The sequence below is a fragment of the Urtica dioica genome, chromosome 6 (assembly GCF_054948205.1).
Source record: "Urtica dioica subsp. dioica isolate 48M chromosome 6, U.dioica_male_clone48M_v1_H2, whole genome shotgun sequence".
NCBI lineage: Eukaryota > Viridiplantae > Streptophyta > Magnoliopsida > Rosales > Urticaceae > Urtica > Urtica dioica.
The window spans coordinates 35020016-35046894 of record NC_142761.1 but is presented as its reverse complement, the minus strand read 5'-3'; the positions used below and the strand labels follow the sequence as shown (position 1 = coordinate 35046894).

General features: G+C 32.1%; 2 protein-coding genes across 2 annotated transcripts; both read right to left on the bottom strand.

The window, feature by feature from the left end:
* Nucleotides 1–7188: 7188 nt before the first annotated feature.
* Nucleotides 7189–10779, bottom strand: LOC149393787 (uncharacterized). Its single transcript, XM_089618162.1, has 3 exons — nt 10681–10779; nt 10393–10537; nt 7189–7298 (listed from the first exon to the last, which is right to left on the bottom strand). The coding sequence occupies exons 1-3, from the start codon at nt 10777–10779 to the stop codon at nt 7189–7191; spliced, it is 354 nt and encodes a 117-aa protein (XP_089474288.1).
* Nucleotides 10780–24140: 13361 nt separating this feature from the next.
* Nucleotides 24141–25310, bottom strand: LOC149393786 (MLP-like protein 31). The gene is made up of 2 exons (XM_089616428.1): nt 25051–25310; nt 24141–24742 (listed from the first exon to the last, which is right to left on the bottom strand). Exons 1-2 carry the CDS (start codon nt 25232–25234, stop codon nt 24462–24464), a joined length of 465 nt encoding a protein of 154 aa, XP_089472554.1. The 5' UTR covers nt 25235–25310; the 3' UTR covers nt 24141–24461.
* Between the last annotated feature and the right edge of the window lie 1569 nt (nt 25311–26879).

The window sequence follows — 26879 nt, the reverse complement described above, 5'->3', positions numbered from 1 at the left end:
ATCTCCGGGAACAAGATTCCAGCCTCATTGATGAGGAAGTCAAGATCTGGATTGACCAGTAGGAGCTGGCGTAGTAAAAGACATCGCAAACGATTATTGTTTTATTATTTTACTTCGTCTTTGTTTTTTGGGTTTGATCGATTGATGTATTTCAACACAGCGTGGAGCGAATCACGACGCGGATGGCCATCGTCGTGGAACAGGTTATCCACGACGGAGAGTGAGAGCCTTTACATGTCTTCTTAACCTGATTCAAGTTAATATGGGTAAATAGTTGTAAATAATAGCTACAACATGTATAAAAAACAAAAAATTAGAAAAATAGCCAACTTAAACGTTTAATATTGCTAAATAGCCAAGGTTTGGTAAATATTAAGTAAATAGCCATAAATGATGACGAGACTTAATATGGCAATGGCTATTTACTTGATATTTACGTTTGTAAATATATAAAAATGGCTATTTACCTACTATTTACAAAACCTTGGCTATTTAGCAATTCTCAACGTTTAAATTGGCTATTTTGCTAAATTACCCTATAAAAAATGATGTACTTTTTTTTTATCTATTAATAATAAAAAATAATGTATTAAATATCAATTCTTATATTAACAATGTGCATGTTAGTAAGTTGAGTTTGATATTATGGGAAAAACCTACGTTTAAAACATTGGCTGTAAAAATGTTCATAAAATACACATTATTAGTTATGAATAGTTGTTAATTTGCAAGAGAAAAAAACATCAAAACTGTAAATAGTATTAAATATATAATAATCGTCAAATTGTCCCAAAATGTTACAATTACCGTTTAAAAAAGTTACTTGAAAAATCAAACAACCCAAAAAAAGTACTAACTGAATAATCAACGTAAGTAGTGATCACTAATTAATGCTCAGAAAAAAAAAAGAATATATTTAATTTTAATATTGAGAAATTTTTTAGCAAAAAATTTTGGTAGTGTATTTCAGTCAATTTACGTGTGTAAATATTTGGTCATGTCTATTTATCAAAAACTTATTAAAAGTTGGCTAAATGACAAACAAAAAAAAATGTAAATAATGTTGTATATCTAATGAACACATTAATTAATGGGAAATTAGACTAATAGTCCAATAGCCTATCATTCTTTTAATAAATAGTCCAAGTTTCATTTTATTAAAAAAAAATGTGGCTCTAGCTATCTATACTTAAATACTCTCTCTCTCTCTCTCTCTCTCTCTCTCTCTCTCTCTCTCTCTCTCTCTCTAGAAACCTATTAACAGTTATTATCGACTATTAAGTGAAATTGAAACTTATTAACAGTTATTATCGATTATTAATTGCGATTTTAATGTTTTAACCTCTATCCATGACTAAAATTGTGAGGGTAAAGGATATATATATACATATATATATATATATATATAGAGAGAGAGAGAGAGAGAGAGAGAGAGAGAGAGATGGAGTAAATGTGAAAAGAGAGAGAGATAACTGTGATCCTAATAATTAGAGATTTTGAACAATAAATTCAGTTTTTTTTTTTATTTCAAAAATAAATTCTAGCTAACTAATTAATAAGGACAATAATGGTATAAATCATGTGCCACGTCAGTCTATTGGCTATTTGTTTAATATTTTTTAAACTTTGATTACAATAAATTTTCCACGTTTGAAGTGATGTAGTTGATTATAAACTCTTAAAAAAAATAGCGCACGCAATGAATTAGATTAACTAAAGAGTAAAAATAATTTATTCTATAGATTTTTTAATTTACCGAAGAATGCTAAGCTATTTTTTTTAATAAAATGAAATTTGAGCTATAATCTTAAAAAGAGACGTTGAAATACCAAATTGCCACAATTTCTTTATTAACTAATAGGTAAACAATTGCTCTGCTAGCAAGTTGAATCAATGGGCGTGTTTGACACAGCTTTTTTAAGTCTGTTTTTGCTGTTAGCAAAAACCAAACTGCAATCTTACTGTTTGCTATAACAGTTTTTACAAAATATTTCAAAAACGATTTTAAAAATTGTACATGAGTCACAAAAGCTACGAACCTTAGCTTTTAGAAAAAACGTTTTTGTATTTGATATAAAATTACTTTAATATCCTCACGTGATTATCCATAGCATTGTTAAATATTTATTTTATGTCTATTTTAGTCTTTTTACTATAATATATTTATTTTACCAAATGCAAAATCAGCTTTTGTTACCAGCAACAACTGTTTTACAAACAGCTTACCAAACACCTGTCAGTTTAAAAAAAAAAACAGTTTTTTTCCAAAAACTGAATCTGAAAGCGTTTTTTTTAAAACAAAGCTATGCCAAACGATGCCAATATTTTTTGTCCAGCAAAAAAAAAAAAAGAAAAAAGAAGAAGACTATCCCGTGACCTAATTTTTAAAAAGGGCACTGTAGCGAAATAGCCAAAATGGAACTATGAAATTTGGATCTAAAATCACATGTTTAAAGTGGCCTAGTTAATTACAAATCTCTTTTAAAAATCTCACTTTTCAACCTCGAAATGTCATAAAAATTAAATTTATTTAAAAATAACTTCGGATATTCAAAATTCGAACAACTTTATTATTACCTTTTATTTTCTATAATAACAAAAGCTGAAATTGCACGTAGGGTGAAAAGTATGAAGATCAGTTACAAAAAAGGGGCATATATGTAAAATTTATATAATTTTGAGCTGAAAATATAAAAATAAATAAAAATTGTAGTACAAATTATAATTTATAAAATTTAAGGGCCATGTGGCCCATGGTCTTTAGTTGGCTAGTTTAAAATAATACAACTATTTGAAACTAATTAATTAACAAAATAATCATAATTTTTAACACTGTTAAAAGATTGATCCCTCTATAAAAGTAAGGGCCGGTTAGATATCTAGCCCAAATTGGTCACCTTTTTTAAAATTCTAGCCCAACTATTACTTAAATTAGGTAACTAGCCCAATCCACTACCAAACAATATTATATTCCTATCTTACCCCTCATCAAATACACACCAAAATTTTCGCATCCGACTCCAAATCCTTCAATCCTCCGATACTGCCTTCGAACTCTCCGTCGATTTCGAATCCTTCAATCCTCCGATATTGTGTCCGACCTCCTTTTCCGCCACCAATTTTCTGATTTCGCCACATCCGAAGCCGACGAAGCATCTCCGTTCTCAAACTTGGAAAAAAATGGTAAGTAAATATTATTTCCAAGTCGATTATCTCATAGAACACCATAATCGAAACCCTACCCGCATCTCCGCTCAATCCTATGTAAGATTAACTATAAATTGTGGTAAATAATATTTCCAATTCGATTAACCCATAGAACACCATAACTGAAACTCTGAAACTTTAATGGTAAATAATATTTACATTCGGGCCATTTGATAGTAAATATTATTTACCATTCGAAAAAGCAAAATACTTGTCTCCGATTTGGCGAACGATTCCATGATTCAAATCTGACGATGAATAACTGGAAAAAATTTGGAATTAACAAACAAATAAGAACGAAGTTTTAAGAAACTAAATAACCTAAACACCTACACTAGACAAACATAAACTAAGAAGGATTAAATGACTAACCTAGACGAACATATAATATAAGAATAATTAAAGAACATCTACGAAATCGACGATCTTAAACATCTATTCCAAATGAGTAGTCGAATATCCTGGTTGCAAATCGCAGGATAATTTTAATGTTAATAATATTTACATCCGGCCATTCGATAGTAAATATTATTTACCATTCGAAAAAACAAAATACATGTCTCCGATTTGGCGAACGATTCCATGATTCAAATCCGATGATGAATAACTGGAAAAAATTTGGAATTAACAAACAAATAAGAACGAAGTTTTAAGAAACTAAATAACCTAAACACCTACACTAGACAAACATAAACTAAGAAGGATTAAATGACTAACCTAGACGAATATATAATATAAGAACAATTAAAGAACATCTACGAAATCGACGATCCTAAACATCTATTCCAAATGAGTAGTCGAATATCCTGGTTGCAAATCGCAGGATAATTTTAATGTTAATAATATTTACATCCGGCCATTCGATAGTAAATATTATTTACCATTCAAAAAAACAAAATACATGTCTCCGATTTGGCGAACGATTCCATGATTCAAATCCGATGATGAATAACTGGAAAAAAAATCTGGAATTAACATACAAATAAGAACGAAGTTTTATGAAACAAAAGGCAATTTTGGAAGTATGAAAAATATGGGCTATTTCTTTAAATAAATAGATAGTTGGGCTATAATTTAAAAATCACCTCTATAATCATTTTTTTTACAAGGTTTAATTTTTTCATGCTACTTGCACATTTTTTTAATATAAATCTTTGTACTGTTTTACTAATTTGTTTTAAAAAAAATTGGTCAATTTTATTAATATATTAGTTTTAATCGACTATTTTGATAGAACATACAAAATATATAGAGACACGAAAATCAATAATGCTATATGCGGGGAAAATTATAATCATATGAAAACTAAAATTTTGCCATATGGTTAATCTTTGATAAATTTTAAGTAAATAGCCACGAGATTTTATTAACAAATCCAAAAATATACTAATAGCTGTAAATATTCATTAATACTTATAAATAATCAAGAGTATAAATGGAATGCTAAAAACGTCGAAACAATGCCACATCACTATAGTGACTATTTACTTAAAATTTACAAACAGTTGGTTATTTAGCAAATCTTCAAATTTTAATGACTTAGTTACTCAATTAATTGTAACAAAAATGTGTGCCATTAGAGCAACATCAACGTTGAAGTGTTCTAGCTGACATAGAAAGAGTTTTGGCATCTGAAGTTGCTATCAGCGTTGTTGGCAACGTGAGAAGCCAATATAATTTGGTGTCAGTGCCTTTGCTCTGGCACCGGTGCCCACATCTTAAAAAAAATTAATAAAAATAACTAAATAAATTATACAATTTAATAGTAATATTTTACCATTCAACTACACACTATCAATAACTATATGTAGTTGTAAAATTAATTTTATCTACTATTGAACTATCAGTTTTATCATATTCTCAATTCCAATTTAAAAAGTTGTTATTAATTTACTTATATATAATAATTACATTTAAATATTCCATGTTCTCAACAATTTTACCTTATTTCTAATTTTTTTTATATTCCTAATTTTATAGGAATTTAATTTTTTTTCCTCAATAAGCTATTCATAATCTCCAAACCAAAATCAAAGTAATTTTCTCAAATTTTTCTATTATCCACTATGGATTCTGTTAGATCTTTTGTGGCATGGTTATGTTTGGCAAAACAAACTGTAACATAGTTGTTCAAGTCAGAGTATCAAGAAGTTGTTCAAACAATTTAGCAGAAGGGTACTTGCGTCTTTTCATAATACGCGAAATAAGTCAATTAAATCACGTTGTTTTAGTTTCGATTTTCTTGGATGAATAAGATCAGATTTGGTAATCTTACTTATTAGACTTCAGGAATGTATATGAACCTAGCCATATAAAACCCATCGAGGGATTGCGTGGTTGGGTTGTTCCTCTACTGTTTGAAAAATCACGTAGCCAGATCTTCGAATTTGTTTTCTCTATTCTGGAGATCTTCATCGACAAAAAAAACTCAGAGCAACTCATAGCTTGTGTACCGTCGTACTAAAGTGTGAGGACGTGTGTTTTGCATCTTGGCGTGCTAAGAATTTTCGGGAGAAGATTGACTGAAAATGATAGGGAGTCTCAAACCTAAGAGGAGCTTAGGTTGCAAAGAATCCATAAGGAGTCAAAGACGAATGTGTTTGCAAATGAAAGCTTAGTCAAACTTCATGTACCTTTGACGTTTGTTAGTGGATTAATGCTTTTCACTCAGATGTATCAGTTCTCCTGAGTAGGTAGTTTTCATCGAACTAGGTGACCAATCTCGTGTGTCTCTTATTACTTTCGTTTATATGTTTGATTGATCACTATTCTTAGTAATCTGGATAAAATCAATCAGTTGTTCAACAAATAGTCATAACAACCTAGTTGAACAACTATCTAACATCACCTTAAGTAATTTCAGATTCCTATAATTCTCCCAATATACCACATTCTTATAATTCTCCGTCAATAAACTCCCAAAATTTATTTTAATAAAAATATTATTAATGAATTTTCATGCTCTATCAACATTCGATTTTAACAATTAACTATTTAATTATTTATCATATAAATATAAATAAATAAAAGATTGTAAAAAATAAATAAAAAATATGATGGATAGTTTTTATAATTTTGTTTGAATTGGAGTGATTTTTTTCGTTTCCACATTGATTCTCCCTTTTCTATTTCTAGCAAATAAAGTTGCTTTAATTATTTTATTTTTCTTTTTGCATGTTATGTTTCTGGTTTTCTGGGCTTGTGCTGGTGGGGTCTTTGTTTGTTTCCATGTTTCAAGTTTCGCTGGTTGACAATTACGGTTTTGAGATATTCCTATTTTTTGCACTTTATGAGATCTTTTTCTTCTGAGAGGCACAGGCTTTTTTTATGACCAGAAATAAAGGCCTTGCTTTAGAACTTTTTTTTTTGTCTTTTCAGTTTCTAAAAAGTACATACAATTCCCTGGGTTTGTTGTACATATTCCGTTAGAAATTAAATGCCGTACGTTGAGCTAATAATTTAATTTTTGTGTGTGCGTATGTGTATTTTTTTTTTTTTTTAACAAATTAAGTAAGATTCCTGCTGAGATCATTCTCACTCACTCCAGCAATATATTAGCGAAGTTGCATACGAAAAAAAACACAATCTTCGCCAAAATTATTAAATAATTTTTTAAAAATAAAAAATTATTAAATAAATGAATGCAGTATAATGTTTGCTATTAAAGCAAAGGTATTATGGAAGTGACGCGCCATAATAATTCTAGTTTGATCAATCTATACTATAAACAAAGATAATTTTATGGCACAAGTAAATCGAGAGTTACTTATGTCCGTTTAGTACTAGTCTTTTAAGAAAGTTTCTTTAATTTATATGTTCTGTAGCAACATAACAAAGTACAGGTCTGTTTACACTGTATTGCTACTAAACCAATAGGAATATGGGTGAAGAAAGTGGGGAAAAAAATCCGAAAGGTAACAGCTATTTGAACAATAATATTAAGCATATATTGCAATATAATATAATGTATGTATATTTCGACTAATCGCCAGAAACTTTGTCCTTTATAACTTGAGCAATTCCCAAAACTCCTGTGACTGAGCCTTTTGCTTTTGCTTTGATGGCTTCTGTTGTTTCAGTCACTTTTTGTGCTGCGTCATTCGTCACTTTTGTAACCTGTAAAGTAATTTATTCACACAATAATTGACTCACTTTTAACATTAGGTTTATATTTGGAATTCGGATTTGACGATGAAAGTTTGAAATTTTTTTGAGTGGTATTTTCTATTGTTTTAAAAGTACCAAAAAAAAAGTAATAGAGAGACAAGTACAAATTTTAGTATATATTCTCTCAGATAGATAAACAACAAAGATAAAATGCAACAGATGAAAGATTCTTAAATGAAAGAGTTATTTTAAGCATAGAAACAGAAGGAACGATATTTATCTAAATAGTTTAGAATGAGATTACTCAATTAATTTTCACTTTCGTGTAATTTTTCATGTAATAGGTCGTGCAGGCCGGCCCATCCCTTAGGCAACATTATGCAATTGCTTATGGCCTCACCATTTTGAAGAAAAAAGGGCTCAAATGTTTCAGTATTATTATGCATCGGCAAGGCCCAATCAATTCTCTTAATATTATATTAGGGAAAATTGCCAAAAGTAGGACTAAATTAAGGCAAAATTCCATTTTCCTATTTTTTTTCAAAAATAGGGAAAATTGCCAAAAGTAGGACTAAATTAAGGCAAAATTCCATTTTCCTATTTTTTTCAAAAATTTACCAAACTAGGACCGGTCAAACAAAAGTCAAATGAGAGATACACAAAAATCTACCTATTATACCATCATACTAATTACCAACCTACAATCTTCCCCAATAAAATCTCTTATTTTTTCTCTTTCTTTCTATTTTCCCGCTCATCCCATCGAAAAAACGAATTTTTTTTTTATTAGTCCTAGTTTGGTAAATTTTTGAAAAAAATAGGAAAATGGAAATGTCCCTTAATTTAGTCCTAGTTAAGGAAATGTCCCTATTATAAGTGAGAGAATTGTTGTGCGTATGAGAAATGACCTAAACTAATGGCAATTTTGATAATTTTGACCAAAATAATAGTAATTATGTTTTTAGACACTTTTATTAGTAAGAAGAGAATTGACAACAATAATACCATTTGTTTGTCACTATCAAAAATCAATCAAAACTCAAATATTGACATATTTAGTACTAAATCGATCACGAAATGCAACCAATTCGTGACCAATGTGTGACGAAATCAACTCAGTTCGTGACCGATTTGATACTAAATGTGTCAATATTTGAGTTTTGGTTGATTTTTGGTAAAAGACAAGCGATTGGTATTATTGATGTTAATTTCCCTTTTGTAATCAAGTAAGAAAATTGGAAAGTCAACAACAATCATAGCGTTAGCTCTCTCCTTTTTTTCCTCGGAATAAATTCACAATTTTACACTCAAATTTAAAGATGACGAAGGAGAAAAAAGCAAACATCTTTAAAGCCTGAAGTTGAAGCAATTGGTTCATGAATTTCAAGGTTTTAACATTCTAATTCAATTGTTTTATTCGAGTCTTTAAATTTGAGATATATTATTGTTGTTAGTTTTTTTTTTCAACTAGCCAAATGATTACTTCCAATCAAAATTATAGCCTAATTAATCAATTATAAAAATAACCCGACTCATGCCTACGTCTCTCCATAATATAGCGCATGCGTCTTCCTTGAGTTTGAGCTATTTTTTAATTTTTAGAAATTTTGGCCAAAAAATAATAATATAAGAGATTAAAATATGAGAATTTGCACAAACTAACAACTAAAAATTATGTCAATTAAGAAATAGTCATAGTTTACATAATTTCAAATAACTAGCCAATCTTATGAATTTAGGTATTTTTTTTTTAAATTGAATTACTTTTTTGTCCCCTTATTTATGGAGTTTTTTTATTTTTATTTTTGTCTGAAAAAATAGTTGACTTTCTATTTTAAAAAATTCTGAAACTCTTACACATTTGATTGAATATACGTAAGGAAATCATCGATAAAAGGCAATCGGTTTGCCAATTGTTGTACTTTCCTATTTTTTTTTTTTTTTTTTTCTTTGTTACAAATCCGTAGAAGACAACTAAAATCAGTTATTAGTTGCCATATTTTCCTATTATATAGGCAATTAATATTGTGCCTATGTAGCAAAAAATGTTTGAAAATTTGTTTGGTTTGTGTATAAACAAATAATATCATATACATAATTTTAAAAATGCAGATATAATTAACATTGAATATGCTAAAATATATCTATAAATAATAAATGTGTAAATGTGGCAAACTTACGAGTTCATACTTTAACTTTTGGTCTTCTGTGTCAAAACTTTTGGTCTCGACGTGTAGACGAATATCACACTGTTTCCTATTTTAACTCTTTTGTATTTAAATGGCCATTGTAATATTTATCCTACTAAGATCTCTCATTAATTCAGTAATTAATATTATGCCCAATTATTAGTTTTAATCGAGTGTTTTCCCTTGAAAATTGAAGGGTATATTAGACATCTCACGTTTAGCATTAATCGATGATGGCTACTAATAAAAAACTTTGTGAACTATGGCTGCAAATGTCAAATTTATTTTGGTTATTTGCTTCATCGCCCATAATACAGGCTATATACCTAACTCTTTTATGTCCGTTTGTTTGTGTGTTAATTTGCTTCATACAAATTGGATCTTGGATCGCTCGTGTGCAGACCAAACTGCCATATTTAGCCCAAACATGACTGGAAACTTATTATAAGGAATGTTTTAATTTATTATTATTATTTTTTTTTTATTATAAAGAATGTTAATCTGTTATCACATACCACAAAAGAAGCGGTGCCTATGGGGAAATTGTTGCATTGGACCCAAAGATTTATAAAATTATTTTTCTTCCTAAAATTAATTAAAAGTATAATTCGGATATATATGTTAAATGAGTCTCATAGATGTATGTCAATAAATTTAAAATTTGTTGACAAAATTATGAATTTGTTGACATACCTATCAATAAATTCTGGATTTGTTGACACATATATAAGGCCGAATAATACATCTATCATGATTACGTATTTAGTTTATTTTAGATTTTTTAAAATAATTTTACTGATATTCAAGTCCAAATCTCCCCTTATAAACAAATTTTATGTAACACCTAGACTTCCAAATTAATATTATTTAGTAAATAAAGATCTTGTACTTACAGTTTTGGCTGTATTTTCTACTGTTTCTTTCATGAATTCACAGGTTTCTCTTACTTCTTTTGCTCCGCTTTTAACGGCCTCAGCAGCTTCTTTCGTCTTCTGAATTGCATCCAACTCTTCTTCTTCCTTCTTTGATTCCGCCTGTAGAAAGAAAGATAGAAAAACAAACAACAAATCCAGATTGAAATATTTTTTTTTTATCATTTGTTATGCATGAAAATTGTAAAGACATAAGTATACCTAGATAATAATAATTGAATGATTTTATAATTTTTATAACTCACTTGAAGCGGCCTTGTGGCAACAATGCCAAAAGCTCTTCTTGATCCTGAAGCAGTTTGGGCTACTTCTGAGAATTTTGCTGTATGTTTCAAGATCCACATATCTTCCTCAGTTTTATCTTTATAAATATTCTGATTCCAAGAGAAAATAATCAATGATGTACTTAAATATTAATTTTCAATGATAAGCTGGTAGTTAATATAGTTGAAAGTGGCGGAAGGAAAAGAGCTTTATATCGTGGCTAATGAGCATTATCTCTCTAAAACGTGTCAAATCCGGAGAACATTTCTCGTTTTCTTATGGTCCAATGATTAATGATTCACTTAATTTGAGCCACTAGTTTTCCCTGACCTGCTGTTTATTATCCGAATGAATTGGTTTTGCTTATTCAAACTTAAGTACATGGCACTTGATCCTTCCAAGCATCATTTTGATTATAATGCTAATTGATTCCGCTTTTCATGAAGTACTACACACAGACTCGATGTACAGATAAATTTATTTGGTTGATCTGTCCAATTTAATTGCTAGTGAATCTCAATTTCTGCCGCTCTTAATTTTTATTTTTATTTTTATGCTATTCATAAATTAATCAAGTGACTAAAAAATACAGCTACTAATCTTGATTAAAAACAGAATATGTTACATTAATTAAGTATTTTTTTCAACTAGCCAATTCTCTACTACTTTTTTAAGGATCTAGCCTAATTTTCATTTTATTAGGAAATAGCTCACCAAGCCTAAATTAAGTAAAGTAATTGTTCAGTTATTTTATTAAATTAATTGAACAATTAATTTAATTAACTTCGGCTTGGTGGACTTTTTTTTAAATAAAATGAAATGAGTATTTGTTGCAGCTAGTCAATCCTATACCTCATTTTAAGGATGTTGCCCAAGTTTTATTTTATTAGGGAAATAGCCCACCAGGCTGAAGTTAATTAAATTGACTGTTTAATTAATTAAACTAACTGCTCAGTTAATTTAATTAACTTCGGCCTGATGCACTATTTTCTTAATAAAATTAAACTTTGCATATTTTATAAAATGATGGTGTATTATTGAGCTACTGACCTTATTTCCCCAAAATGAAACTTGGACTATTTTTTTTAAAAAGGAAAGTAAGCTATTGAGTTACTGGCTTAGTTGTCTCTTCATTAATTATAAGGATAATTAGGCCTAGCACAATAGCCCATAATCTTTTTAAAAAAATGGTAAACATTTTTATTTTATTAAGAAATAGCCCACTAGGGCGAAGTGAATTAAATTAACAATAATCTTGCTTGAACAATAGAAAGAGTCACCGATTTATCTCTCCATTGAATCAAAATAGCCCACCGGTTTGCTTGAACACTCGGACATGTTAATTTAATTTACTTCGACTTTATGGGTTATTTTTTTTAACAAAATGAAACTTTGGATAAAATAAAAAAAAAACCAGAGAATTGAGTAGTGGACACAAATTCTTCTTAATTATAACCCCTAACCATATATATATATATATATATATATATATATATATATATATATATTCGGTTGATCTGACCAATTTAATTACGCCAGTTGCTGCTCTGGCCTCTCAGGTGCAATCTTTCTTGAGAAATTGACACATCTACGACCATTTGATAACTCATTTTCCACAAAAATCATAATTTTGAGAAATCTGCCGGTTGGCCAAGTGTGCAAATACTCTTTTACCCTTGTTTTTTTCTTTCCCAATCCAGTCTCTTATTCTCTTCTCTCGTCTCTCGCTCGTTCTCTTCTGCTTCATCATTAAAACCCTTAATTCACCAGTTTCCATTTCCTCTCTCTTCCTTCTCTCTCCAGAAGCTCTCCTTTCATTCTTAGAAATATATAATTAATAACGAAGCCATACATGAGAAACTGTGAGCTGGACAAAAGCCTCCAAAGATTTTGCTCTAGTCCAATCCAAACATAAAAAGAGAGAAAAAAATGAAAATGTCTCACTCAGTGTTTTAGTCTGTCCAAATCGTCGCCACAATACAAAGGTGACGATTCCGTTGCAGGCATTTTCGACGCTCCCCGGTCCGGTTCAGAGAGTCGTCGCTCCGGCGAAGAGGAAGAATCTCAGGCCTCGCTTGGCTCTAAGTCCGAGTCTGAGGGTTTCGGCATAGTCTTCTTCGTTTGGTTTCCGTACTCCGGTGGAGGGAGAGTTGGTGTCATTTCTAGAGTGGTGTTTCGCGACGGCAGCGGTGATGATTGAGAGGATGACGATGAAGGGAGGGAAGTACGGCTCCATTGGCAACGTCACGCTCGAAAAGTCCAAGCTTGACATGACTAAAAAATAGAAACTTGCTAAGACTAGCCCGGTTCTGTTGGAATCGATCTAGGGTTTAAGAAAAAGTTTAACGTTTCGGTAAGCGACGGAATTTTAAAAATTTTCTTTTATAAGTAAAACCAGTTTTTACTAACCTAGACAAGAGCAGACACATGTAAATAAAAACTATTATGAGCATAGAAGTTTACTAACCTTTTTAGACGCTTGAACGTTGATGAGCCTTCGGAAGGTTGATAACGTTCGTCTCTCCTCGCAGCACGTCTCTCTTTCTTTCCTCGGTACCTCGAGCAACCACGAAAGTTTCTATCACTAAGTCACTCGTGAGAAAATGAATTAGTGAGTGGGCACTTTTAAACACTACGACTTAAGAACGAGTCTTGAAGTCGCAGAGCTAAACTCTAGGTCAATTGAGGACCTAGGTGCCAAAACAAAAATCAAAATTGACTAGAGAGAGAGAGAGGATCGGCCACAAGTTCTAGAGAGAGAGTCTCTCAAATCTCTTAAACTTGGATGAATGAAATGTGAGGAATGAGGCTCCTATTTATAGGAGAGGTCTCACCTTCAATAAGGTAGTTTCCTCTTCTATAGAATATCACATATTCATGAGCAAAATAACCCTCATTTCCCACTTGAGATACTCGGCCAAACAAGGCTTCTAGAAGCCTTGATTTGTTTCCTATTTTGTTCCTTTCTCTAGCTTGGCCGATTCCCTTGTGCATCCATATGCAAATTTGTTTCCTCTTTTTCTTTTGGCAAGTATCTTGATACATTTATGCACAAAATATTCTCTCTTCCTATGGGTATGTTGGGCGCCTATTTCTCATATAGAAGGAGCTTCTAGAAGCTTCTTCATTTGTTCATGACAACATAAGAAAGACCCATTAAGAATTTTCAATAAAATTCTTATGAAATGAAATTAATCCACAAGGCCCAATAAGACTAATATTGGCCGAGTGACATTAAGTCATCAAATGACCTTGTCAAAAAATTTATTGACATTCATTTCATCCTATGTCTCAAAAGACAAAAATACCCTTTTGACAATTTTCGTTCTTGTTTTGACTTAGCTTCCAGTTTAACTATTCCTACTCGATGTGATTCGTGACAGTGACCTCATGGATCCAAATGAACAAAGCTTGAGCTAAACACTTGGACTCAAAAGTTCACGAACCTTTTCCAAGTTTAGCTTAATGCCAACTGACTCCACTAAATAGTTGACACTGAAAATCTCTCGGTTCAAATGAATTTTTTTTCTACTCAAGAATTCAACCTAATTGTAATGAGTGGATCCACAGAATATTATCAATGTTTAACCTTCATGAATGTCATCAGCTAGTCGGGATTTACAAAATTACCATTTTACCCTTCTAGCTGTTATTTCCTCAACTCCTTTGTCGCTTGTGAATAAGTTAGAAACAATGTATTTGACGAGGAGCTAACAAAGCATCCAAAAGAGTCAGGACTCAATTTGGACACTGGCCAGTTCATTTATTCACACTCCAAGGAACAAAGCATGAGGTGACATACATTGCATTTCAGCAATCTTGTACATGAATTCCATATCTATGAGAACTTCACAAAGTTACTCATGACATTCTCACAACTTAGTACTTCACCAATAGGCCCTGTTCGGAATCACATAGTGAGTCCGAACTCTGACTTTCTCAAATGAGAATACGTAAGTTGTGAAATGGCATGTCTCATTTCAGGATTAAGGTAAGCACGATGCAATTCATACGTAGTGACTTCGAGACATAAGAGGTTAAATGGTTTGTTCTTATCTTGTCTCTAGAAGTGCACTGGTCAATTCAGTACCTTCGGAAGATACCTAGAAGAACTATAGAGTCTCCAACTCTCAATGTCCCATAACCAGACATCATAGATTCTCCTAACAATCGTACTGAGGTCAATAGTCCTTTGACCCTTAGATTGCGAATATATCGTTTTAAGCAAACTACGAAGAGTTTGTTCATGCAAATCTACATTTGTCTCTTCGTAAGTTGTTAAGTTTGTTTATGGACTAAAGACTAATGTTTTATCATAAAGCTTCAAACAAACAAGAAAGAATGAATGAACGTTTCAACTTTATTAATGAATAAGCAATTACAAGTAAGAGTCTTCATGAGACTTTATTACATCAAATGTACAAAATAAAGACTACAACTCTTCTTGTGGGCACCATTGACAACAGGTTCGTTACTCTTTTTCATTCTTCGATAGTCATCTTTTTCTAGAGCATATGTTTACGTAGATATGAAATTTTTTGTTCTTTATCGGTTCTTATTGGTTTGTGGAATTATGAGCTACTATGGACATGATTCAAGATTAGTCAAGACTGTTATAAGGTCCAAATCGACTCCCGAAAAAAGACAAAATACAAAGAATCCTATCCCAAAGCCGACCGAAACTAAAGCGCGGTCCAAGTAGACATCTAGAGCCACAGGCGAAGCCCAGCCCGCATGAGGCAAGCTTCGCGGGCTTCCAGCGAGGCCCAGACGACCAGACTGCTTCACCCAGGGTCTGAGTGAACCCCGCGAGCCTCAAGCAAAGCCAAGCCCACGAGGACAGGCCGCGCGGGCTTCGAGCGGAGTTCGGAAGCCTCGTCAAGGGGATGCGCAAACGGCAAGCACGAAGCCCCAGGGGTTCCTACACCTTACAGCGAGGCCCAACCCGCCTTGGCAGACCTGACGTGCCAAACCGGCGAACCCACACGGGGGGATCCACCTGAAGTTCCTAGCATATGAGTCCAACGCTCGGCCAACTTCACGCCACGGCCCAGCGGGCCTCACCGATGGCTCTGCGGGTCTCGTCGACAATAGCACAGGCTCCACTTAATTAGATCGGCAAGGCCTTGCTTCACAATCTGTAAGCCATTCATAACCTGATCATGCCCATCTTCTCTGGGATCCTTACTCTAAATCATGAAATCCGCTCTAGTACACTTCCGACCTTAGAGGACGTTCGCTCCATACACGCTTACACTACATCAATACTAATGTTGAGCGTCAGAGTGTCCGCCGAAAGAAAACCTTCTAGGTTGCTCTAGTTCACGTTTATTTCATCTCACACGTGACGATCATAATAGACCCCTGACCATCCTTTCGAGGTCGTTGATCTCAGGTGTTTGGTGACACCCAACCTACGTGTAGCCTCAGGGTTCGGCCCTGGGCTGAACCGTCGACGACTCTTTAGTGTTGACCCGATTCTGAACGTTAACAAAGATCATATTTTGTCATTGGTAATTTGTTAATTCGTTAAGAATATCAGTATTTTATCGCTCGACTACTTTCATCATTTGAGTGTAAGATTGGATTTGGTGACATTGGCGATGAGTGTTTGAATAATTTCATGGTAAAATTGCTGGGGCAATTGATCGTCAAAATGTAAATATCTCACTCCGTAATTGAATATAAAAAGAAGAGGGAAAATGTGGTCGGAAGAGTAGTGTTTAAAGATAGAATTGATGATGGTCTTATTGTGCTCGGAGAGATATAGAAGTTTGAGATTAATGAAATTACCCGAGAACTATATCTATTTTAAGGTTCTGTTGAGTCCCTTTTGGTCTGTGATTATTTGTATCCACCGAGGTCTTGGGTTCGGACTCTTAAAGTTTCTGTTTTTTTTCTTCTTTACGAAATCACATATCTTTGAAATAATTTTCCTATGCAGATAGCCATCGGAGGTGGTGGTGGATTGCTGTTCAAATAGCTGGAGAAGGGGAAGCTTTGCATCCCATGTTAGTTTTTAGTATATACATCAAGCTGTCTGAAGTTTTCCAGATATATATTGGCATCGTTTGGCATAGCTTTGTTTAAAAAAAAACGCTTTTATTTTTTTTTTTAAACTGACAGATGTTTGGTAAACTGTTTATAAAACAGTTGTTGCTGATAACAAAAACTGATTTTGCGTTTGGTAAAAGAAATATATTATAGTAAAAAGACTAAAATAAATATAAAATAAATATTTAACAGTGCTATGGATAATCACGTGAGGATATTAAAGTAATTTTATATCAAATACAAAAACGCCTTTTCTAAAAGCTAAGATTTGTAGCTTTTGTGACTCATGTACAATTTTTAAAATCGTTTTTGAAATTTTTTCTAAAAACTGTTTTACCAAACAGTAAGATTGCAGTTTGGTTTTTGCTAACAGCAAAAACAGGCTTAAAAAAGCTGGGCCAAACACGCCCATTATTTCTTTTGGCACTCAAAGCTGCGTGTTTAATTGTCACTACGGTCGATTTTTACTGATAAAAAAAAATATGGTCGATCTTTGCTTATAATGATGTTATTTGATGTGTATGTTTAATACCTATCAAGTGTTTCAATATTTATTTATTTATTTATTTAATACTTACTTTATGAAGTGTTTCAATATTATTCTTTTCAATTTTTGGAGTAAGGGAATGTCTAAATTCTATTGATGATTGAACAATTTTTGCAAACCGACATGCCATATGTCAACAAATTGTGTCATTTATTTATGTTATGTCAACAAATCAACCAATTTTCCAGTGTTGTCATTTGTTGATATATATATGTTAACAAATCATGTCATTTGTTGTCATTGATTTGTTAGCATAAAGGTCAACAAATTTTACAGTGTTGTCCTTTTTTGACATATATATGTCAACACATTATGTCAATTGTTGATACACACACACACACACACACACACATATATATATATATATATATGTATGCCAAAAAATTATTGAACAAACCCAGATTTATTTAAAAAAAATCATATTTCTTGACACATGCGAGACTCAGAGAAAAATTTAGAACAAAGAGGGTAAACATGGATAAATAAAATACTATTTCTTCTCTTTTTACTAGTAAAATTGTCCAAACCAGTGTTTTGATAGAAAATAAGAAATGAGTTATCAAATGATAGTTAATGCGTCAATTTATCATGGGAAATGATCTCAACTAGTACTAATTTTGATAATTTGGAATAAAATAGTAGCAACTATATTTTTTGACATTTTTACTATTAACTGTAGACATCAAAGTATACAGTTATCATAAATTGTAGATTTACAAGTCTACAATTTAAAAAAATTGTAGATATATAAGTCTACAGTTACTAGTAAAAGTGTCAAAAAACATAGTTATTACTATTTTTGTTAAAAATATCAAAATTGCTACTAGTTAAAGTCATTTTCCCATTTATCATCTTTCTCCCTTGAGAGGTCTGTATGGAAGGACCCACTCTAATGGGCCTCGGCCCAATTGCGAGGCCTGTTTGGCTGAAGAGAGAGAGAGAGAGAGAGAGAGAGAGAATATTAATTAATGTTAATAAGGCTAGCTAGACTTTATTACGTCCGAGGCTCACATATAGTTGCATTGCATGTTACTCTTATTTTATTATTATTTCTCTTGCTTTTGCTATTTGTCGATCAACTCATCAAGAGAGCAGTGAACCGAAAAAAAAAATACAGAAAATCTAAACATAAAATTGAATATTCTTAATTTTTGTTTTGGTGTATTTTGATACTTCGATGAACTTGTACTTCAAAAAAAAAAAAAAAAAAAAAACAGAGACTAGTATTGTTTACCAACTTCATCCCAAAATAAATATATTTATCAACGCGACAGATATGTGATCTAATAAGAGCATTTGTATACTCTTTTCAGAAATTTTTTATTTATTTATTGGAGACTCATCCACTGTTATTAATTATTACATATTATAATATTATTTTTTGCAGCAACAAAATTGATATAGTGGTGGCACGCATTCCCCTCCTAGCACAAAACCAAGGTTTTTGCAGAATTGATTACAGTCAGCTATGTCTTCGCACTTTGCTCTGCATTCATACTCGGCCATTCCTGGTACATAGTTCGTAAATTCGATTAGTTTATGTATTATTTAAATCCAGATGAACTTTCTTGAGAAGAAAATAAATACCTTGGAGTGAGAAGAAAAGAATTGCAATCACAAGGGAAATTATCATTTTCGTTACAACAGTTGAGAGATTTGTTGAGGCCATCTTTTGTTATACGTTGAATCATAACAAGATTGAAATTCCTCGGTTGTGAGAATAGTGAAAATGATACTTTTACTGATACAGAAGCTATATTATGCGTGTGTTCAATAACTGGGTATTTGAGATTCGGTTCAATTAGTTTTAAGTTATTTAAAAGTTTAAATTGTGATACATAATGAGATTCAAAAAAAAAAAAAAAAAAATTCTACTGAAGTTTTAACTAAATTTGTTAAAAGTTACATATAACATTTTTTTTTAAGCTTTTAATTGTATATTGTATCATATACAATAAAGGATTATAATGGCTATCTCTATCTAAACAATAGTCATCGCCAATTCCAATTTATGGAGCAAAAGTACAATAATATAAGAAAGATATTTTATTCAAATTATTTAAGATATTTTTGGGGATGGTTTTGTTCGTAGCCAGTGAGGACGACGAAGGACGGAGATGGTAATGTCTATCATTTTGATCCTTCTTCATCATGCTATTCCGAGTGATCTAAAATCAATCCTTTCAACGTAAGTAGTACATTTTGTTTTTCCGTATTTGACATTATACAACTACAAATTATATTGTTCATTTATACTTATGAAACTTATATTATGTAGAGCGTATTGAAGATATTTTAACGTGCTGTTGAATGTCACTTGGCATAAGGAAAATGTACTACAAAACTTACATAATTTTAATATAAATATGTTCAAATAAAATTGATGTATTTTATCATAGGGCCCAAAACAACCTTCAAGTACGGAGTGCGGATATTTTGTCTTACTCATGATGATAGATTTTTTTAGAGGGAGGTCATTCCAAGATACCATCGAACATGTAAGTATCTTAATAGAGTTTCTTAGTGTGTTATTTATGTTTATTAATATGTTAATTTATTTTGATTTCAGTTGCGATCGTTGCCAACTTACAATGATGACGAGATGGACGAACTTCGACAAGATTATGCTAGAATTATTGTGGATGATATGTTTATGTCTTTATATTAAACTACATATGCGGATAGGATTGAAATAATTATTATGAATGAAAATATAAGATATAAAACAAGGTTAACTGATTGTAAAACCTGCGTTAATACTATTATTTTGTTATATTCAAAGGCTTGATTATGAAATTTTGCATGAAAAATTTGTGCTGTTTTTATCTGTTTTTTCGGTTGATTTTGAGTACAATTTCATTTGTTTTGTTGCAGGAAAAATATAATGAAAAACGTATTTTTAAATATTAAAAAAAATATTAGAATCGCTCACTAAAAAAGCGACGCCCCCCCAATTTGGTGTTGCTTTTTTAGAGAGCGACTCCAGACTGGCGTCGCTTTTTAAGAGAGCGACGCCAGCTTAATAAGCGTCGCTCTCTGCAAAAGCGATGCCGAAGTAAAATCAACCGCCAAATCCGACGTGGTGCTTATGTGGAGCGTCGCTCGGCCATAATTGACATCCAAACCATTGGGCGTCACTAAAATACGCGTCGCTCAAAAAGCGATGCCCAAAATATAACGCTTCGTTTTTTGAGGGACTCTAAAAAAGTATTTTGTAGTAGTGTATAACCTCTTTTTGTTTTGTTTTTTTTTTTTTTTTGACAATTCTAACTTTCTGATTGTTTATATTATAAGAATGAGAATTCGCTAAGCTGGTCTTGACGGTGTACGTGAAGACATTAGCCTTTGTTGCGTACATATGAAAATCAGTTATATTTCGTGATCGGCTATATAGTCGGCAAGGATATCTACATATGTTATCAGTTCACGTCGTCAAAGTCAGCGAGAAATAAAAGAAAATTAAGTACTCTACACCCGTAAGTCTAAAGACTAACTGTTTGGAATGGGTAAACAAACAGCCATAATATCTAATTTAGATCTGAAATGTTAAGGGAACTAATAAATTCAAGACAGATATAGCCTATTTTGTTAAAGGTTTATTTATATAGTTTTAATATTGTATTTGAATATTTTTTTTTTTCTATCCATCCCAATCTTACTTGGAAATAGTTGGTTGAATGGATTTCCTTACAACATTAACTATGGTTATCCATCAATACTATTATTTTGTTATGTTTGTTATGTTCAAATGCTTGATTATGAAATTTTGCATGAAAAATTTGTGCTGTTTTTATCTGTTTTTCGGTTGATTTTGAGTAATGTTTCACCTGTTTTCTTGCAGGAAAAATATAATGAAAAACGTATTTTTAAATTTTGAATAAAATAATATTAGAATCGCTCACTCAAAAAGAGACGCCCCACAATTTGGTGTCTCTTTTTCAGAGAGCGAGTCCAAGCTGGCGTCACTTTTTAAGAGAGCGAGTCCAGGTTGGCATCACTTTTTAAGAGAGCGAGTCCAGGTTGGCATCACTTTTTAAGAGAGCGATGCCAGTTTAATAAGAGTCGCTCTCTGCAAAAGTGATGCCCAAGTAAAACCAACCGTCAAATCCGACGTGGTGCTTACGTGGAGCGTCGCTCGGCCATAAGTGATGTCCAAACCATTGGGCGTCACTAACATACACGTCGCTCAAAAAGCAATGCCCAAAATATAACGCGTCGTTTTTTGAGCGACTCTAAAAAAGTATTTTGTAGTAGTGTATAACCTTTTTTTTTTTTTTTTTTTTTTGACGATTCTAACTTTCTGCTTGTTTATATTATAAGAATGAGAATTCGCTAAGCTGGTCTTGACGGTGTACGCGAAGACGTTAGCCTTTGTTGCGTACATACGAAAATCAGTTATATTTCGTGATCGGCTATATAGTCGGCAAGGATATCTACATATGTTATCAGTTCACGTCATCAAAGTCAGAGAGATATAAAGGAAAATTAAGTACTCTACACCCGTAAGTCTAAAGACTAACTGTTTGGAATGGGTAACCCAACAGCCATTTAGATCTGAAATGTTAAGGGAACTAATAAATTCAACAGTAAACAGATATAGCCTTTTTTGTTAAAGGTTTATTTATATAGTTTTAATATTGTATTTGAATATTTTTTTTTCTATCCATCCCAATCTTAACAAGTCAATACTTGGACATAGTTGGTTGAATGGATTTCCTTACAACACTAACTATGGTTATCCATCAATAGATCGTTTATCCACATTAACTATAAGTGGTACTGATTTATTTTACCTTAGTCTTTCTAATTCATCTAATGTATTTCGGTCGCAATGCATTTGTTAGGATTCGACCCACAAATCCGATCTAAAATCAGAAAATAAACTTCGCAAAGAACAAAAATAAAGCACACACAGACTTATAGTAGTTCACTTACAATGCGAAAGTTAAATCTACTTTTGCCATTGCAGATTCACTAAAATCCAAATCGGAAGAAAATGTATTTACTACTCTCTTGCGCTCTGCAAAGAACATCGGCGCATAAGATATTTCTAGGGAACACATTAGGTCTTTAGTGGTAAGGTCGATCCACAAATCATCGTCGTAAGGTATTCAATCTTCAATTCGTTACCTTGGCGCCGATTAGACTCCACACCTCTAACAACATTAGTAAAATAATTTTTGAGGCAATATTTTCTTATAGTTATAACTTAATTACACCTATGAATAATATTATCTTTCATAATTATTGTTGTTGATCGCAAAATCTTTATAATAATTACCCTTGGCGAAAATAAAATTTTTGTTTAAATTATTCAAACTATTGGGAATCAATTATCTAGACTAAATTTTTCTTATACAAAACGAATCTACAATACAAGGAGCAAAATAAATGAACTGTGGAAAAAGTGATGTCTATGCGAGTGTGTATGTTAGTCTATGCCTTATTCTACGACACATTTCATATTTTAAAGCCATTGTAGATTAGGGACATGAGTTAATCAGACACACGTTCGAGAGGTTGGTTTGGCAACCATTCCTCACATTTATGCTATGTGACTTCGGTTTGGTAATCGCCTTGGGTATCGAAATTCGGTAGACGTTCTACGTTTATACCCGCCTTGCCTCGTGGCATACGTGGTCTTCTGGTGGGACGTGGCCTTCACCTAAAAAATTAATTGTTTGACTAGTCTTTGACTCTTACAACTTATCTAATTTCTCAATTTTTTTTTATAGACTTCTGACCTTAATTACCATACGCCCTTGTTCGTTGATCTTTGTCTGTCATCGACTATTTTCTAAGTCGGACTTCATTGATTCTAGGCTCCAAAAAAGTATTCTTATGCTAATCGGTGTTACATATAATTACTATATAACATTACCCCCAATTTCTTAGTATATTGTAAATGTAGCGATAAATGTTTTAGTGAGTACTTAGTGCCTTCAAATGGGTACTGCTTATAATATAGATCAATTAACTAAGAATCATTTTATCTCTTTGGTTGCATATTGACTTATATGGTTGTTCGGCGTAACCTTTTTCAAACTCTCTAAATTATGAAAATAACCAACTAAAACGTTTGAAATTGTTATATAGTCAATGTTTTGTGAATCTTAGGTAGATAGCCATAAAGATGACGTGACCTAATAAATGACACCGACTATTTACCTAAGATATATATATATATATATATATATATATATATATATTTATATATATATATATGAAAGTGTCTATTTATTTAAGATTTACGAAACGTTTACTATTTAGTAATATCAAACGGTAGTGGTGGCTATTTACCTAATAGATAATAGATTGAGGATAAGAATTTGAATTGTTGCTTCTTTTTTGGTAATCACGCAATTGTCATGATTGCGATTTAACGGGTGTGATCTTGCATTGATTATATGCGCCAATTTTTTTTTTTTAGAAATTTCATTTTATAAACCTACAAGTTAACAAAATATCGGGATTAGATCTCACACTTTAAAAATATCTAAATATGGATTTTGGAAGCTTTTGTTAGCATTAGTGTCTACTCGTAAATCGCACGTTCATAACAAGATTGAAATTCCTCGGTTGTGAGAATATTGAAAATGATACTTTTACTGATTATGCCTGTGTTCAATAACTGGGTATTTGAGATTGGGTTCAATTAGTTTTAGGTTATTTAAAAGTTTAAATTGTGATACATAATGAGATTCAAAAAAAAAATTTCTACTGAAGTTTTGATTAAATTTGTTAAAAGTTATACATAACATTTTAATTTTATGCTTTTAATTGTATATTGTATCATATACAATAAAGGATTATAGTGGCTATCTCTAATGACGATGCATGGAGCAAAAGTACAATAAGATAAGAAAGATATTTTATTCAAATTATTAAAGACTTTCACAAATATGTCCTAGCATGAAAACATCACAACTTATATAGCACACATAAAACAACAACGAGGATGCGACACGCCAAGACATAAAAACCACACTATAATTAAAAGCAAAAGAAAAAAGCGACATATATTACCAGTACAGTGCGCGAGCCCTTATTGCAGATATTTATAATATGCATAAACAAGACATCAATATAATATAGCTCGCCAGACCATAAACAAGACATCAATATAATATAGCTCGCCAGACCATATAATATGCCGAAATCTCATTCCTTCTTATCAAGAAGTTGAATATCGAGATCTTTTGAAAGTTCAATCAGGAATTGCACTAAGCTGTGTGGGTCCTCTATATCGCCGCGATGCTTTTCGTATACCATGGTCCAGTGAACCACACTTCCCTGACCGTCGGATTTGGTTGTCACTCGGATGGTGTTTGTGAGGTTCTTGTAGTGCTCCGTGAGGTCTCCTTCTATCACTTTTAAAGTGATAGAGTTTTTCTCATGGTCGATAGCTTCGACTATCACCGTTGTTCTTTTACGTTTCCCGTCTGGGTATTAGTACAGTCAGAATAGTTAATCAAGGTAGTTATAGGCATGCAAACGACTGTTTGTAAGATGAATCAAAACATGATCATGGAAGTAGGTTTGTAGAGACGAAAAAAAAGTTTAGGATGGTTGATTTGGAAATTTTTAGAATAAAAGAAATATACAAAAAATAAAACTAGTGAAAATGCAATAGTTTTGTACAATTTTTCTTAAAGAAAATTGAGGGAGGGACAGTAGGCCCTTAGTGTACACGTGACTTCGTGCCTGGATAAAATGAGTAAAACTCTCGTTTTATTATTAGATTACTAACCTTGAACATAGTTCCAGACGTTATGGGATCCTACAGTTCCCCACTCCCCTTTTAATAACTCAACTCCGTGAACTTTGGCATTGGCAACATGGTGGGGTTTCTTGGCGAACAAGTTGTGGAATGCCTCCGCCGTTGCTTTGATTTCAACATTAAATTCAAACTTCCCACACAGATCCGACGACATTTCCCTATTTCAATATAATTATATTTCAAGCTTGAGAAAGGGAATAAACAATTGTGAGGAATAACTTGTCTGGACCTTACCCTTTTATAGGTGGAGAGAATATACATTTTTTTTAAATATTATCAATGAGGTGGAAAATATAGCATTATTGTTTTTGTTGTTTCCAGTTTTTTTACAGTTTCATTTAGTACCGATGGAAAAAGTCTAAGAGATAAAAGCCTCGTATTAAAGAAAGGTTTGAAAATGTGAAGGATTCTTAGAAGTAATATCTATTTATTTTTGGAATTTCTCCGAGTGTATCAAAATCTAACATCCTGAAGTCGCAACCTGGTCATTCTGCTGTTGTGCGATTTGCTCACTCACTACTGTATAATCAGTTACTCTCCACATCCTGGTCTATTTCTATCTTTTGTAGTCTTAATTATTATAATAAGAAAAATAGATCTATGTAAATATTTAATTTTGTCAAATGCTCAAGAAACACGTTGTTAAGAAGATAAAACAAATCTGTGGGACCTTATGGTTAATGTCTAGAAGAAAAAACAAATATTTTTAAAAGAAAAATAAATATATATCGTTTAGTATGCATTTTTTTTTTAAAAAAGTAACGAATTTCTTTGTTTCACCAAATTTCCAGTAAATTAATTCATAAATATATAACAATTTGTTGTGATTACTAGCATATCAATTTAATCACTTAACTTCCTATTTTTATAAGTAACTCCTCGTTTTGCAACAAACTATCAAAATCATGAAAACTCTCGAATTATCTCTCTATTCTCAGTAATTAAATAAACTCAGTATTTCCATATTTCACAATTCATAGTATGAGACTCCATGCTTTATTTATAGTGGAATTTACACCAGGAATCACTTTTTGCAAATGTATATAAAAACCATCAACTTATGCTTGTTATCTAATTTTGGTAACATACGTAATATAAACAGACCTCTAAGAGAGAGGAAGAATCTTGATCCAATATTGATCGAAAAGAGGGATTCTCATTAATTGATCAAAATGAAGTCTCATAAACTTATATATCAAGCTGAGACGGTTATAACAAAATTCACTCTAATAACCACTGCTAACATGACACGTGGTTTAACAAACTTATATGAAATATATAAGAGATGTCACATAGACTTACACTTAGGACTTTGACTTTAACAGGCCAACGCAAGATGAAGTGTAAATTTCGTGTAAGAACATCTTGGACATAAAACCTCGTAGCAAGAAAGGTGTTAAAGCTTTGGTAAAGATGTCGGTGAGCTGGTTGTGAGTCTGGATTGGAAGGAGTTTAAGTTGTCCATAGTGTAGTCTATCACGAACAAAGTGGCAATAGACTTCTATGTGTTTGGTGCGCTCATGAAAAGCAGGATTGGAGGCTATGTGTATAGCCGCTATGTTGTTGCGGAATAGTATTGCCGGCGAAGAATGTTGCACACCAAAATCTCGTAAAAGTTGTTAAAGCCAGACCAACTCTCTTGAAGCTAAAGCAAGGGCTCTATACTCAGCCGCAGCAGATGACCGGACATAATTTGTTGTTTTTTCGATTTCCAAGAGATCATTGAGTCACCAAGGAAAAACATAAAATCATATGACCGAACGTCTAGTATCAGAACAAGTGGCATTGTCTGCATCACT